Genomic DNA, 17,906 nt, shown 5'->3' on the forward strand with positions numbered 1-17,906 from the left:
GGAAAACCAAAGCCTAGATGACAGCACATCTATTTACAGCATGGTTTATTGAGTACTATAAGCCCACTGTTGAGACCTACTGCAGAAAGATTCTTTTCAAAATACTAATGTATATTGATGATGCATCTGATCAACCAAGAGTTCTGTTGGAAGGTACAAGAAGATGAATGTTGTTTTCATGTCTGCTAACATAATATCCATTTTGCAGCCCATTGATCAAAGAGTATTTCAACTTTCAAGTATTCTTATTTAAGAAATACATTTCGGCCAGGCGCGGTGGCTCACACCTGTAATCCCCACACTTTGGGAGGCCAAGGCATGCCTGCCTTGATCACAAGGTCACGAGTTTGAGACCAGTCTGGCCAACACAGTGAAAGCCCGTCTCTACTAAAAATACAATTAGCTGGGCGTGGTGGTGGGAGCCTATAATCCCAGCTACTAGGGAGGCGAGGAAAATCGCTTGAACCTGAAAGGCAGAGGTTGCAGTGAGCCAAGATCACCCCCCTAAACTCCGGCCCACATTTTGTAAGGCTATTGCTGCCATAGATAGTGATTCTTCTGCTCAATCTGGACAAAGTAAATTGAAAACCTTCTGGAAAGGTTTCTAGAGTCACCATTCTAGATAACATTAATAACATTTGTGATTCATGAGAGGAAGTAAAAATATCAACATTAATGGGAGTTTGGAAGAAACAGATCACAACCCTAAAGGATGACTTTGAAGGGTTCAAGACTAAGTGGGGGAAGTAACTGTATATGTGGTGAAAATAGAGAACTAGAATTAGAAGTAAAGCATAAGATGTGACTGAATTACTGCAACCTTGTGATAAAATTTGAACAGATGAGGAGTTGCTTCCTATGGATGAGCAAAGAAAGTGGTTTCTTAAGCTGGAATCTACTCCTGGTGAAGACACTGTGAATACTGTTGAAATGACAATGAAGGATTCAAAATATTACATAAACTTAGTTGACAAAGCAGAAGGAGGGTTTGAAAGGACTACAATTTTGAAAGATCTACTGTGAGTAAAATGCTATCAAACAGTGTCACATGCTACAGGGAAATCTTTCACTAAATGAGCAAACTGATGCAGCAAACTTCATTGTTGTCTCATCTTAAGAAACTGCCACAGGCACCCCAGCCTTCAGCAACCACTAAGTCAACGGCCATCAACATCAAGGCAAGATCCTACACCAGCAAAAAGATGGTGACTCACTGAAGGCTCAGATGATCGTTAGCAATCTTTAGCAATATTTTTAAATTAATGTATCCACATTGCTTTTTTTTATATAATGCGATTGAACTCTTAATACAGTATAACGTAAACATAACTTTTACATCACTGGGAAATCAAAACATTCATGTGACTCACTTTACTGAGATATCTGCTGTAGTGTGACATTTGGTCTATTGAGGTGGTCTGGAACTGAACCTGCAGTATCTCCAAGGCACCCCTGTAGCAGAATAAAATACAGTTGGCCCTCCAAATCCGCAGGCTCCACAACTGTGGACTCACCAATTGTGACACTGCATAACAACTATTTACATAACATTTACATTGTATTAGGTATTATATGCACCCAATACAGGAGCACCCAGATTCATAAAGCAAGTCCGTAGAGACTTACAAAGAGACTTCGACTCCCACACAATAATAATGGGAGACTTTAATACCCCACTGTCAACATTAGACAGATCAACGAGACAGAAAGAAAGCTGACAAGGATATCCAGGAATTCAACTCAACTCTGCATCAAGCAGACCTAATAGACATCTACAGAACTCTCCACCCCAAATCAACAGAATATACATTCTCCTCAGCACCACATCGCACTTATTCCAAAATTGACCACATAGTTGGAAGTAAAGCACTCCTCAGCAAATGTACAAGAACAGAAATTATAACAAACTGTCTCTCAGACCACAGTGCAATCAAACTAGAACTCAGGACTAAGAAACTCAATCAAAACCGCTCAACTACATGGAAACTGAACAACCTGCTCCTGAATGACTACTGGGTACATCACGAAATGAAGGCAGAAATAAAGATGTTCTTTGAAACCAATGAGAACAAAGATACAACATACCAGAATCTCTGGGACACATTTAAAGCAGTGTGAAGTGGGAAATTTATAGCACTAAATGCCCACAAGAGAAAGCAGGAAAGATCTAAAATTGACACCCTAACATCACAATTAAAAGAACTAGAGGAGCAAGAGCAAACACATTCGAAGGCTAGTAGAAGGCAAGAAATAACTAAGATGAGAGCAGAACTGAAGGAGATAGAGACACAAAAAACCCTCCAAAAAAAATCAATGAATCCAGGAGCTGGTTTTTTGAAAAGATCAACAAAATTGACAGACCGCTAGCAAGACTAATAAAGAAGAAAAGAGAGAAGAATCAAATTGACGCAATAAAAAATGATAAAGGGGATATCACCACCGACCCCACAGAAATATAAACTACCATCACAGAAAACTATAAACACCTCTACGCAAATAAACAAGAAAACCTAGAAGAAATGGATAATTTCCTGGACACTTACACTCTCCTAAGACTAAACTAGGAAGAAGTTGAATCCCTGAATAGACCAATAGCAGGCTCTGAAATTGAGGCAATACTTAATAGCCTACCAACCAAAAAAGGTCCAAGACCAGACGGATTCACAGCCGAATTCTACCAGAGGTACAAGGAGGAATTGGTACCATTCCTTCTGAAACAATTCCAATCAATAGAAAAAGAGGGAATCCTCCCTAACTCATTTTATGAGGCCAACATCACCCTGATACCAAAGCCTGACAGAGATACAACAAAGAAAGAGAATTTTAGACCAATATCCCTGATGAACATTGATGCAAAAATCCTCAATAAAATACTGGCAAACCGAATCCAGCAGCACATCACAAAGCTTATCCACCATGATCAAGTGGGCTTCATCCCTGGGATGCAAGGCTGGTTCAACATATGCAAATCAATAAACATAATCCAGCATATAAACAGAATCAAAGACAAAAACCACATAATTATCTCAATAGATGCAGAAAAGGCCTTTGACAAAATTCAACAGCCCTTCATGCTAAAAACTCTCAATAAATTCAGTATTGATGGAACATATCTCAAAATAATAAGAACTATTTATGACAAACCCACAGCCAATATCATACTGCATGGGCAAAAACTGGAAGCATTCCCTTTGAAAACTGGCACAAGACAGGGATGCCCTCTCTCACCACTCCTATTCAACACAATGTTGGAAGTTCTGGCTAGGGCAATCAGGCAAGACAAAGAAATAAACGGTACTCAGTTACGAAAAGAAGAAGTCAAATTGTCCCTGTTTGCAGATGACATGATTGTATATTTAGAAAACCCCATTGTCTCAGCCCAAAATCTCCTTAAGCTGATAAGCAACTTCAGCAAAGTCTCAGGATACAAAATCAATGTGCAAAAATCACAAGCATTCTTATACACCAGTAACAGACAAACAGAGAGCCAAATCATGAATGAACTCCCATTCACAATAGCTTCAAAGAGAATAAAATACCTAGGAATCCAACTTACAAGGGATGTAAAGGACCTCTTCAAGGAGAACTACAAACCACTGCTCAGTGAAATAAAAGAGGACACAAACAAATGGAAGAACATACCATGCTCATGGATAGGAAGAATCATACTGTGAAAATGGCCATACTGCCCAAGGTAGTTTATAGATTCAACGCCATCCCCATTAAGCTACCAATGACTTTCTTCACAGAATTGGAAAAAACTGCTTTAAAGTTCATATGGAACCAAAAAAGACCCCACATTGCCAAGACAATCCTAAGCTAAAAGAACAAAGCTGGAGGCATCACGCTACCAGACTTCAAACTATACTACAAGGCTACAGTAACCAAAACAGCATGGTACTGGTACCAAAACAGAGATATAGACCAATGGAACAGAACAGAGCCCTCAGAAACACCACACATCTACAGCCATCTGATCTTTGACAAACCTGACAAAAACAAGAAATGGGGAAAGGATTCCCTATTTAATAAATGGTGCTGGGAAAATTGGCTAGCCATAAGTAGAAAGCTGAAACTGGATCCTTTCCTTACTCCTTATACGAAAATTAATTCAAGATGGATTAGAGACTTAAATGTTAGACCTAAAACCATAAAAACCCTAGAAGAAAACCTAGGTAATACCATTCAGGACATAGGCATGGGCAAGGACTTCATGTCTAAAACACCAAAAGCAATGGCAACAAAAGCCCAAATTGACAAATGGGATCTCATTAAACTAAAGAGCTTCTGCACAGCAAAAGAAACTACTATCAGAGTGAACAGGCAACCTACAGAATGGGAGAAAATTTTTGCAATCTACTCATCTGACAAAGGGCTAATATCCAGAACCTATAAAGAACTCAATCAAATTTACAAGAAAAAAAAAAAAAACCATCAAAAAGTGGGCAAAGGATATGAACAGACATTTTTCAAAAGAAGACATTCATACAGCCAACAGACACATGAAAAAATGCTCATCATCACTGGCCATCAGAGAAATGCCGATCAAAACCACACCATCTCACACCAGTTAGAATGGCAATCATTAAAAAAATCAGGAAACAACAGGTGCTGGAGAGGATGTGGAGAAATAGGAACACTTTTACACTGTTGGTGGGACTGTAAACTAGTTCAACCATTGTGGAAAACAGTGTGGCGATTCCTCAAGGATCTAGAACTAGAAATACCATTTCACCCAGCCATCCCATTACTGGGTATATACCCAAAGGATTATAAGTCATGCTGCTATAAAGACACATGCACACGTACGTTTATTGCGGCACTATTCACAATAGCAAAGACTTGGAATCAACCCAAATGTCCATCAGTGGCAGACTGGATTAAGAAAATGTGGCACATATACACCATGGAATACTATGCAGCCATAAAAAAGGATGAGTTTGTGTCCTTTGTAGGGACATGGATGCAGCTGGAAACCATCATTCTCAGCAAACTATCGCAAGAACAGAAAACCAAATACCGCATGTTCTCACTCATAGGTGGGAACTGAACAATGAGATCACTTGGACACACGAAAGGGAGCATCACACACTGGGTCCTATTGTGGGGAGGGGGTAGAGGGGGGGATAGCATTAGGAGATATACCTAATGTAAATGATGAGTTAATGGGTGTAGCACACCAACATGGCACATGTATACATATGTAACAAACCTGCACGTTGTACACATGTACCCTAGAACTTAAAGTATAATTTAAAAAAAAATAAATTTGAATTGAATCATCAAAATCATGCTATGACTACAATTTTAAGAAATCTTTGTGAGACCATCTGATATGGTTTGGCTATTTCCCCACCAAATCTCATCTTGAATTTCCACATGTTGTGTGAGGGACTCAGTGGGAGGTAACTGAATCACATAGGCAGATCTTTCCTATGCTGTTCTCATGATAATGAATAAGTCTCACAAGATCGGATAGTTCTGTAAGGAGGAGTTTCCCTGCACAAAATAGCTCTCTCATTGCCTGCCACCATCCACGTACGATGTGACTCGTTCCTCCATGCCTTCCACCATGATTGTGAGGCCTTCCTAGCTATGTGGAACTGTAAGTCCAATAAATCTTTCTTTTGTAAAAAAAAAAAAAAAAAAAAAAAAAGAAAGAAAGAAACTAATACACAGAAAACAAGACAATTATAACTGACATGTAAATATACAGATACTCTTTACTCTTTTTTTTCTTCCTAAACTACTGAGAATTTTATAAGTTTGTAATTGATAAGAGTCCTAAAGATTGTTTTCTGGCAGAAGTGACTAGAATATTTACTAAAAAATGAATGTTTAGTAGTAGTTGAAGAAGACAGTTTGGGTGATAACTGCTACAATGCTGAAATACAAAAAGTATAACCAAATGCATTTTGTTGTCAAAAAAGCAACAAAAAACAATGAGAAGACCAGTGAGGTAACTGTCCTAGACATCCGTTCAAAGTCTGCTGTCTTAGCTAACCAACAGTAGACAAAATCACTTAACCTCTCAATCTAAAAACCCAGATATTTAAAATGGGGCTACTATCTGTCATAACTATTTCGTAAGAATACTACAGGCTGAAATGAGAATATATACAGCAAGCCTGCTTTATAAATTACTAAGTTCCACCCAAATGAAAGCTATTACTTATTTTAAAACAATCAGTAACCAGGTAGATACACACAACCATATACAAGCATATATACACAAACATATACATAGAGGATTACTATCCACTAGGACACAGAGCAACAATGATATCCATTATAGAGGTACTTGGACTGTATTTTCTCAAATGTTACAAAGAAAACATTTACCTAAAATATTTTAATTTTAAAAGTATATCCACTTCTTAACATTTAAAGATTAAATCTTATGAAGCAACAGCTAGAAATTTAACTGAAAATACTTACCTTAACAAAATTATCAGGGAACATTCCTCTTCTCCCATTTAGTTCTCCTTCTAGCCATCCTTCCTCCTGTAGTTTTTTCACATTCCTGATGATTTCTCCAACTCGAATAGTTAATTCATCGTCATGTACAGCATCATAGTCATACTCCACAATATAGTCAACTAAAAAAGTGGGGAAAAACAAAATGTCTAAAATCTAATTCACAAAATACTATAAACTATATTAATAAACTTATAACTATGGAATCTATTTAGCAACAATATTTAATACCACAAAGACATCAGCAAGGCTTGTTTCAATTACTTTAAATATTTGGCTACATCAGCAAATTTCTTGAATACCTTAGTACAGAGTACAATACAGCTATTAAGTGGGAGCCTCAAAAGAAAAATAATGCATAATTCATGCCATCAGACACTCTTACAATCACATGCATATCCTTTGTAGCAGACAGAGTCTGAGGTGGTCTCCATGATCCCCACTTCCTCGTATTCATGTCCTGATGTAATTCTCTCTCTTTTACTGCCAATGTGACCTGTGATTGACCTCTAACCAACAGAATATGACAGCAGGGCATAACGTCTCACACCTGTAATCCCAGCACTTTGGGAGGTCGAGGCAGACAGATCACTTAAACTCAGGAGTTCGGGCCGGGTGCAGTGGGTCACACCTGTAATCCCAGAACTTTGGGAGGTTGAGGCGGGTGGATCACGAGGTCAAGAGATGGAGACCATCCTGGCCAACCTGGTGAAATCCCGTCTCTACTAAAAATACAAAAATTAGCCAGGTGTGGTGGTGGGCACCTGTTATCCGAGCTACTCAGGAGGCTGAAGTAGAAGAATCGCTTGAACCTGGGAGGCAGAAGTTGCAGTGAGCCGAGAACGCGCCACTGCGCTCCAGGCTGGCGACAAGAGCGAGACTCAGTCTCAAGAAAAAAACAAAAAAAAACTCAGTAGTTCGAGACCAGCCTGGGCAACACAACAAAACCCCGTCTCTACAAAAATGCAAACACTAGCCAGACATGGTAGTGTGCGCCTGTAGTCCCAGCTACTTGGGAGCACTGCTTGACCCCAGGAGGTCGAGGCATCAGTGAGCCTAGCCTGGGCAACAGACTCAAAAAAAAAAAAAGGATGATGACAAAGACAATGATTTGTATGTAATTACCTAAGGCTGTAATGCATATCTTAATAGGAGACTTTTTCCCTTGCTGGCTTTCAAGACACAAGCTGCTATGCTGTAAGCTAATCTACAGAGAGGGCCACAAGCAAGCAACTTAAGGAGGTCTCTGACTGACATCAGGAAACTGAGGCCCTTACTCCCACAACCCAAAAGTAAATGAATGATAGAACGAACACATGAGCTTGGAAGCAGACCCTTCCCCAGTAGAGCCCCAAATGTGAACCCAACCCTGGCCAACATCTTCAGTGCAACCTAGAAGAGGACCCAGCTGGCCATGCCCAGACTCTTAAACCACAGAAACTATTAGCTAATAAATACATATAGTTGTAAACTACTAAGTTTGTGTTACTACTGTATGTAAAAACATAAAACAAACTCTAAAGTGAAGATTAATATATATTTAATTTACCTCTTTTAATAACAGGATTTTAGATTACAGGATCACGTAAGCGTATTTTTAGTATTTTACAAGGTTCAATTTTTAAAAAGCATTAACAGCTTTCCTGGTCAAGATGGCAGACTAGCCATATCCCTATTCATCTTTTCTTCCTCTACAAGACTGATTAAAAAGAAAATACACACACACACACCAACCACCACAACAATCACAACCACAAACACCAAAAAAAAAAGGAAAGTGAGTATGGTCAGACATTGTCGTTTGTTAAACCAAGAGCCATTCCCACACATTGCCCATTCCCCTCCTTCCTTTCTCACAGAACCTTAATTTTGTTCAGTATTTTGAGACCCTGTATTTTACAGGCGAAGATTCTCTCAGCCCCAGCGGGTTACATATTCACTAGTCTAGGTATGTACTGTTCAGACACTAAGTACAATCAGGTCAGCTGAAAAATCTTGTGTTTAAATGCCAACTACAGTTGAGTAAGTGCCAGCATATCTAATTTCCAAAGAGGCAAAGGTCTAGAGATAGTCTACGTATAGCAACCTTAATCACATACAATTAAATATACACAGTGAATGGTTTTCAAATAAGCATGGGATGAATGAATTCTTTTCATTTTTATTTTTTTAATAGAGATGGGTGTCTGGCTATATTTATATTGCTCAGCCTGGTCTCAAATTCCTGGGCTCAAGCGATCCTCCCACCTCACCCTCCCGAAGTGCTAGGATTACGGGCGTAAGCAACCATGCCCAGCCAAGATGAATGAATTCTAACTGTCTTCTGGGAAAGTTTTACTTGACTTTAAAAACAAAATACAGGCTGGACTCGGTGGCTCATGCCTGTAATCCCAGCACTTTGGGAGGCCGAGGCAGGCGGATCACAAGGTCAAGAGATCAAGACCAACCTGGCTAACACGGTGAAATCCCATCTCTACTAAAAACATAAAAAATTAGCTGGGTGTGGTGGCGGGTGCCTGTAGTCTCAGCTATCAGGAGGCTGAGGCAGGAGAATGGCGTGAACCCGGAAGGCGGAGGTTGTGAGCCGAGATCGCGCCACTGCACAGCAGCTTGGGCGACAGAGTGAGACTCCATCTCAAAAAAAACAAGGAAGGAACGGCCTCCTGTAGACTTTGGATGTTCTTTAATGAGAATTTGATACCCACAATTGCTATAACCACTTGAGACGAGAAGAATAGCAGATACCTGATTAACATAGAAGAGAAAAAATATGAAAATGACCTGCATCTTTGCTGGATTCATCAAACTGCTAGATTAACCACCTTTAACTATAATACCTTGAGATTCGTTACATGAAGTAGTTTCTTAACTTTTTAGACAGGATTTCTATTTGTAGCTGAAAACATCCCAACATGATTTAAGGGACCCGGCAAGAAATGTTAACAAATGTCTGAAAGTGGACGCACAGCTGATAAAGCCAAGAAGAGGAAGCCTAGAGAACTTAAGAGAGCTATAAATGAAATACCAAACTGCTCTGTAGACCTCAAAAACACCAGAAATTCAGAAAACACAGGCTCACATGAAATGCATGCAGGGCTAAAATAAGGGAAATTACTCAATCTCTATATCAACCACAATAATTCAATGAGATAAAATGCTAAATAGTATGGCATTTTCCTTCCAAAGCAAAAAACTGAAGGGTTAATCTACAAAATAAAAATAAAAAATAGTTTAGGGAAACTAGTACAGCTATTATGGATGAATGCTGGTTTCTCAGAGCAATGAATACTGAGAAACTCAGAGGCCCCCAAAGCAATGGGCAGTTCCTGACTTGCTAATTCCAAAATAAAATTCTTAACATCTGCAGGGGCAGTGGCTCAGGCCTGTAATCCCAGCACTTTGGGAGGCTGAGGTGGGCAGATCACCCAAGGTCAGGAGTTCGAGACCAGCCTGGCCAATATGGTGAAACTCAGTCTCTACTAAAAACACAAAAATTAGCCGGGTATAGTGGCAGGAGCCTGTAATCCCAGCAACTCAGGAGGCTGAGGCAGAAGAATGGCTTGAATCCGGGAGGCAGAGGCTGCAGTGAGCCGAGGTCACGCCATTGCGACAGAGCAAGACTCTGTCTCAAAAACAACAACAACAAAACTCTTAACTCCTACCCACATAAACAGAGTTCCCAATTAGCTTTTTAACCATTTATTATTTACTCTTACGAGCAGACAATAGTTGATCATGAAAGACCCATCATAAACTGAAAAACTACTTGGAGAAAGGGTAAGCAAGGGTAGGGAGTAACAACAGAGATGGGAGAATGGTTACATGCAGGGAGACTAATCAAATTTTAAATATTTCAAGGATAATGGAAGCTAAGTTTCTCTATGTCAGGGAAAGGAGTTACAAACATATATGGAAAAAGCTACTTTCAATCCTGTGATATTGAATTGTAATGAGCAGTATCAGCATGAACTTAACAGTTTTGAATACATAACATGGAGAAATAAACAGATACAAATATATGTATACATGTACATATATACAGATACACATATAATCAACACACACACATATACACATACACCCTAGCTCTGTCCAATGAATGGATCTGAAACCAGCAACATTCCAATGGTAATGAGCAAACCAAATGCCAAGACTTCATAAACACCACCTACTACTAAAAGGAATCAGGACTCTTTAGGAAAATGGCCAATTCCAAGGCTAAGCAGGAAAAGTATAAGATTAGCCTGGAACATTTTGTTGTGCCAGAAAGTAAGAAGTTGTCAAAAAAATGAAATGGTATCAAACTGACCCACAGAAGTGATATCAAAAGGGTCCTTACTGGCCAAATCAGGCCATTTTGAGCATCAAAATAATGAAATTAAAAGAATATACCCCACTGAATAAAATAAGCCATGAGTCCATACAGATTACAAATCAATGTTAATTTCTTAAATGTTATGGTTGTATTGTGATATCGTCCTGGTTTATTAAAAAAATACACTAAAATACTTGTATGAAAGATATCAGTCAGGAAAAAAATTATTTGTGCTATACATCTAACATTTCTACAACTTCGTGATTACTTCAAAATTAAACAGTTAAAATACACGCACAAATGTATATCCTCAAGAGATGTAAAGTTTCTAAAAGGACAGAATGCTTTAAGAAGTGAGAAAATTTTAAATTTTTTAAAGTTTATGTCTTACAAAATATCTTACTGTTTTTTGAAGAGGTGGAGACAAATCCAAGAAAATGTTCCAAAACAGGTAAAACAAAGGCACAAAGAAAAAGATGAAAACAAGGAAAAGGCACAATCAATCTAACATCCAATTAACAGAAATTCAAGAAAGAGAAAAAAATGGGGAATTAACCATGAAATAACACAAGAAAATAATCCTAAAACAATCTTCAAATGGAAACAGGTCTGAGGGAATCCAATGAAATGAACAAATTTTAAAACATATTCATATTCAGTGAAATTTCATAATAACAATAAACAGATCCTAGAAAGCTCCCTGACAAGAAATAAAAATTTCATCTACAAAAGATTAAGAATCATATTGGAACACTTCTCATTGGCAATACTGGATTCTAGAAAAAGAAAAATTAAAAGTCACTGAAGCATTGAAGTATTGTATACTCTGCCAAACCAGCAGGCAAGCATAGGATATAACATTTTCACACATTCAACAATAAAGAAAATTAACTCCCACATATGAAATTACATAATGTTATCCAGCAAACTTAAAATATGAACCAAAACAGAGGAAGACATGAAATCCAAGAAATAGTAGCACCAACCTCGGAATAAAATAAGCACTAAACTTGCAGCTGTGCAACAAATCTAAGGAACAAACAGTCTATACTAAACAGGAGACACAAAGTTCTAGGAAGTATCTGACAGAAAAGCAGCATGGGGTACAAACTTTGAAATTGTATGCTATCCTTATAAATCTGGAACTCAGAGAGACAGGAAAGTCAGTTAAGGACAAAAAAACTAAAGATGATTAGAAACTTTTGGAAAGGCAAAAAACTGTACAATGCTGAAAATGCAATTGGCCGGGTGCAGCTGCGGCTCACACCTGTAATCCCAACACTTTGGGAGGTTGAGGTGGGTGGATCCCTCGAGCCCAGGAGTTCAAGACCAGCCTGGGCAACATGGCAACCCCCATCTCTACAAAAAAATACCAAAAAAATGTAGTCAGGAGTGGTGATAACGTGCCTATAGTCCCAGTTACCAGGGAAGCTGAAGTGAGAGGATGGCTTGAGTGACAGAATGGCTTGAGCCCAGAAGGTGGAGGGTGCAATGAGCAGAGATCACATCACTGCACTCCAGTTTGGGCAACAGAGCAAGACAGGAAGGACAGAAAGGAAAGGAAAAAGGGAAGGCAACGGGGAAGAGTAAGGGAAGGAAAAAAGGAAAGGGGAAAGTGAAAGGGAAAAGGGAAAGGAAAGGGAAAAAAAAGGAAGAAAAGGAAAGGAAGTAAAGCAAAAAAGAAAAGGAAAAGGAAAGGAAACAAAAAAGGAGAAAGGAAAAATATAATCATCATATGTACTACTTGGCTTCACAGTAAAAAAAACACTACATGGTCATAATAATGTGAAAGTAATTACTTTAACTTTGACAATTATTGTATAGCAAAACAAAAGGACCAAATTATGGCTGTAGAACAAAATATAAATGTTAACAGCCTTGATATTATAAAGGATAATAATTCTGAAAAAGAACTGAAAGAGGGAGGTTGGTAAAGGAAAGAGTAAAGGGATGAATATCATTATCATACAAAGTGCTAAGTCCACAAATACTCTATTAGTTGCTAGAAAAAGAAATAAAAGTATAAACCCTTACTATGTTCGGATAAAGAGAAAACGTGAGATTGTAAATAAGCTAAATATTTTCAAGTTAAAAATAAACCAAAATCAACAACAGAAACTAATTATTTAGAAATACGAAAGCCAAAACATTAAAACAGATAGATTTAGACAGTGTTTTCCCTATGGAGAATGAGAATAGGAGCAGAGAACAATGAGGCAAGGAAACAGTGTTTGTTAAGTCATTTAATATGTTTTGTATTTGTATATCATGTGCAGAATTACTTTGATGAGATTTTTAAGCAGTAAATATTAAAGTGGTTTGTTCAATATTACAGCAAAAACGTTTATAGCACCACAAAACTGTATACATGTGTGATAATTAAGTTCATTGAGTCAAAGAAAATCTATTTTACTTCCCTTAGAGAAAATGCCATACAGTAAATAGGGTTAAATTCCCTGTTCTTTTAAACTTACTCACAATTAAGTTTGTAATATTAAACTGCAAGAAGTGAAAGACAAAGAGGAAAGAAAATCTTAAACAAATGTTATCAGAGAAGCAACATTTAGACTAATGGGTGAAGCCAGAAGGCAGATTAGTATTTTAAATATGTGGAAAGAAAATACCTACAAATCTTAAACTCTCTATACCCGAGAAAATATCCTTAAAAAAGGAAGGAAAAATAAAGACACTTCTGACAAACCAGAAGTGGGACTTTGCTACACAAAAAGAAAACTTGTCGACAGATGTTCTCTGAGAAGAGCAAAGGAAAGAAAAAAGATTCAATATGAAGTATCAGCAATGTAGAAAGGAAAGCAAAAACAAAAGAAACAGTAAGTACAGGTATACAAACATTGAATGAATAAAAACGGTAACATCATATAGGAAATTAAAAATACAGAAAGATTAAAATAACAAAGTAACAAAGTTGGGAGTTAAAACTGTTCCAAGATCCTTGCATGGTATAACAGAGTAAAGTTATTAACATCAGATTTGTATAAGTTGAGAATGCATGTAGTGATCACTAAAATAACAGAAAAAGCATAAAAATGCCAAAAATCGTGGGGAGAAAGAACAAACAAATTTTTAAAATACTCGACTGGCAGTTTCAGCTCCAACAACTAAAAGGCTTTAAAGTTATCACTCCCACCCTGACAAGAAAAAGGCTAAACCAACTGAAAATCAATTAATTTCCTCGGATCCATTAGAAAATTGAGGACACAGAGCAAACTACCACCTACAGATATGGAGAGGAAGCAGGTAAAGCCAGAGAGTCATGGATGAGCTCTATTTATTACCTAGAGGAGAAGCTGCTGGAGCCATAAATTAGCAAGAACACCATTAGTCTCCTAGAGCAGTTCTAACAAACCACCACAAAGTGGGTAGCTTGAAAGAAGAGAAATTTATTCTCCTCTTTTGGGAGGCAAGAGGGCAAAATCAAGGTATCAGCAGGGTTAGTTCTTTCTGGAGACTCTGAAGAATCACTCCATGCCTCTATCTGGCTTCTGTTGGCTGCCAGCAATTTTTAGCATTCCTTTGCTTACATAATTCCAACCTCTACCTCCATCTTGACATGACCGTTCCACTGTTATGTCTCCATCTCAAATCTCACCCTCTCCTTACTCTTTTCCAAGGACACTAATCATTCAATTTATTAAGAATTTCTTCATCTCTGAATCCTTAATCACATCTGAAAAGACTATTTCTCTCTCTTTTTTTGACACAAAGTCTTACTCTGTCACCCAGGCTGGAGTGCAGTAGAGTAATTTCGGTTCACTGCAACCTCCATCTCCCAGGTTCAAGTGATCCTCCCACTTCAATCTCCTAAGTAGCTGGGACTATAGGGATGCACCAACATGCCTGGCTAATTTTTTGAAATTTTTCTGTAGAGACATAGTCTCATTATATTGCCCAGACTTGTCTCAAACTCCTGGGCTCAAGTGATCCTCCCATTTGGCCTCCCAAAGTACTGAGATTACAACAGGCGTGAGCCACCATGCCCAGCCAACTATTTGTAAATTTGTAACATTTACACGTATGAAGGGTTAAGACTCAGACATACCTTTTTGGGGGACAAAAATTCAATCCAGTACAAACACTTAAGTGGTAATTTTGATGACTTGCTGGAGGTTGACTGTGGAATAGCATGAAAGTGGGAAACTCCTAAGGGAATGCTGTCCTATAGGGGAGTCCCACACTTTTGTGGGTTCTATGGTACTGCCAGATTCTAACAGTAAAGAGCCAAGAAAAATCGCCTTATAGTTCTGGCAAGGAGGAAAAAAAAAGTAATCACTGTGAAATACAACCTGAGTATTCTCTGCAACAAAGGCCTACACTCCAGGGGAAAGACTGTCAGGGGCTTTATACCACCTAGGAACGGGAATTTCCCTGATTCTAGTCCGCTCCACAGCTCCAGGACATCGATCTACTAAAAAACAGAAATTTAATAATTAAGATTATAGTATATTTCCCCTCTCCCACATGCTACCACCACATCAATGAGGCTCCAGCATTTACAGCTGAAAGAGCTGCAAGATGCAGATTCTATCTGAGAAAGAGTTCTAAGGGAAACCCAAAGAAAGCAAGGAAGACAGAAACAGACACTACAGGAATGTGAACCCTCTGGCACCTACAGCTAGAGCAAACATTAAACACAATCCAACACCTAGGCAGATAAATATAAAGCCTCACACTAACGATTTAACTACCGCAGTTCCTATTACCTAATAGGACATATCCAACCTTCAAAAAATTTCAAGTCATGCTAAGAAGGCAAGAAAAAGCAAGTCTAAAGAGACAAAGCAAGCATCTGAACCAGACTCAGATATAACACATTATTTTTTAGTTATCTGGCAGGAAATTTAAAATAACTATGATTAATATGCTAAGGGTGATGATATAAAAAGCAAACAACATGCAAGAAAAAATGGATATGGTAAGCACATAGAATCTCTAGAAAAGAAACAGAAGGAAAAGCTGGAAATCAAAAACAATACAACAAATAATCGATAACACTGACACATTCATCAGTAGACTATATATAGTCAAGGAAAGAATCAGTAAGCTTGAAGAGAAGTCAAAAGAAATTTTCCAAACTGAAATGCAAAGAGAAAAAGAATTATAAAAAACAAAAAAATCCCAGGACAGAATATCTAAGAACTGTGAAAAACTTCAAGAGGTACAAACACACATAATTGGAATTCCAGAAGAAGATGGGAAACAGAGCAGAAGAAATATATGAACTAATAATGGCTGAGAATTTTCCAAAAATAGTAAGATACACCAAACCACACATCAGGAAAACTAAGAGAACAAAATTAGAATACAAACAAAAAAAAAATCTACACCCAGATGTATCACATTCAATGGAAGAAAATCAAAGGCAGAGAAAATCTTGAAAGAAGCCATCACAAAATATCACCCTATCTATTGAGGTACAAGGATAAGAATTACAGCAGGCTTCTCATCAGAAAACATGAAGGCAAGAAAGCATGGAATAAAATATTTAAAGCATTGGGAGGAAAAAAAAAAAAAAAACCAACCTAGAAATCTGTATCAAGTAAAACTATCCTTCAAAGGGAAAGAGAAATAAAGACTTTTTCAAACAAAAACAAGAATTCACTGCCAGCAGACCTGCCACAGAAGAAATGTTAAAAGAAGTTCTTCAGAGTAAACGAAAATTATACAGGTCAGAAACTCAAATCAACATGAAGAAGGAGCATAGAAGGAATAAATGAAGATAAAACAAAATATTTTATTCTTAATCGATCTAAAAGATAACTGCTTAAAAGTCGTAATAGTAACAATGTATTGCATGATTATAGCATACGAACAGGTGAAATTAACGAATGTCATAAGGGACAAGCGGCATAAGGAATACTCTATGGTACCGGCACTACATATGAAGTGCTGCAGTGTTATTTAAAGCTGAATTTAACACTACTTATAAATGTATATTGCAAACTCCAGGGCAAGCACTAAAAATAAAAATTAAGTATAACTGAATGTTAAAAGAGAACCTAAAATGGAATCATATAAAACGCTCAAACAGAAAAATGGAGAAAAAATGCAACCAAAAACTATTATTTGAAAACATCAATAAAATCAATAAATCTCTAGAATGACCAAGAGGAAAAAACAGAAGGCCCAAATTACTAATATCAGGAATAAAAGAGGGAATATCTCTACAGACCTTACATTCATTAGAACAATAGTAACTTGCGGCCAGGACTTCAAGGCCAGCCTGGGTAACATAGCAAGATGCTATCTCTACAAAAAACAAAAATACGTGTGTGGGGCAGCACCTATAGTCCTAGCTACTTGGGAGCCTAACGGGGGAGGATCCCTCGAACCCAGGAATTCGAGGTTGCAGTGAGCTACAATCACACATTTGCACTCCAGCCTGGGCAACAGAGCAAGACCCTGTCTCAAAAAAAAAAAAAAAGATTACAGGTGTGAGCCCCCAAGCCCAGCCTTCCAAGTACCAAGGAGGCACCATCTTTGAACTCTCCTCACTAGACACCAAATTTGTCAGTGCCTAGATCCTGGACTTTTCAGCCTGTGAGCAATACATTTCTGTTGTTCATAAATTACGTAGTCTAAGGTATTTTGTCATAACAGCTTGAAGGAATTATGATAGAAATTCATAACAAAACTGTGTAGAGAGGAGAAATTTCTAAACTTAAAGTAAAATGGTCAAAGCTTCAAAGTAACTAAACTGGAAACAGGCAGTAAATACTTGCAACAAACAAGAAAATGAATTAAAAGCATTTATAAGAACCAAAAAAAGGAAATCTCAACTGAAAGCAGGTAATAGAAAGTAAACTACATTACTTAAAATGAAGTACAGCAAACTCTAAGAACTTAATCCTTACCTGAAAAAAAAGTTTGGCTTAAGTTGGTTCTGCTTGTGGGTGCTGGTTAGGCATTTTTTAAATGGATTTACTAGCTGTTAATAACTTAAAAAAAAAAATCAGTATTTAAACAAAAAGGATATCTGAAAATCAAGCTTAAAAACCTTAAAGTCCATAATTTTTTAAATTATTACTTGCAAAAATATTGGTGGCAATATTATAAAAGATTTTCTACTAGTCTGCTTTAATAAATATGCATTATT

At 37.6% G+C, this 17,906-nt stretch overlaps 1 protein-coding gene across 2 annotated transcripts in view; it reads right to left on the bottom strand.

The window, feature by feature from the left end:
- The window catches only part of CD2AP (CD2 associated protein), a 152,146-nt gene that overhangs the window by 120,091 nt on the left and 14,149 nt on the right, over positions 1–17,906 (bottom strand). For both annotated transcript variants that reach the window (XM_077998608.1, NM_001266309.1), the window contains 1 exon segment: positions 6,439–6,599. Coding sequence is in view for 1 of the 2 variants with exons in the window: in NM_001266309.1 (NP_001253238.1) it covers positions 6,439–6,599 (161 nt within the window). In the remaining variant the exon portion in view is untranslated.

Source organism: Macaca mulatta, chromosome 4 (genome assembly GCF_049350105.2).
Source record: "Macaca mulatta isolate MMU2019108-1 chromosome 4, T2T-MMU8v2.0, whole genome shotgun sequence".
Classification (NCBI taxonomy): domain Eukaryota; kingdom Metazoa; phylum Chordata; class Mammalia; order Primates; family Cercopithecidae; genus Macaca; species Macaca mulatta.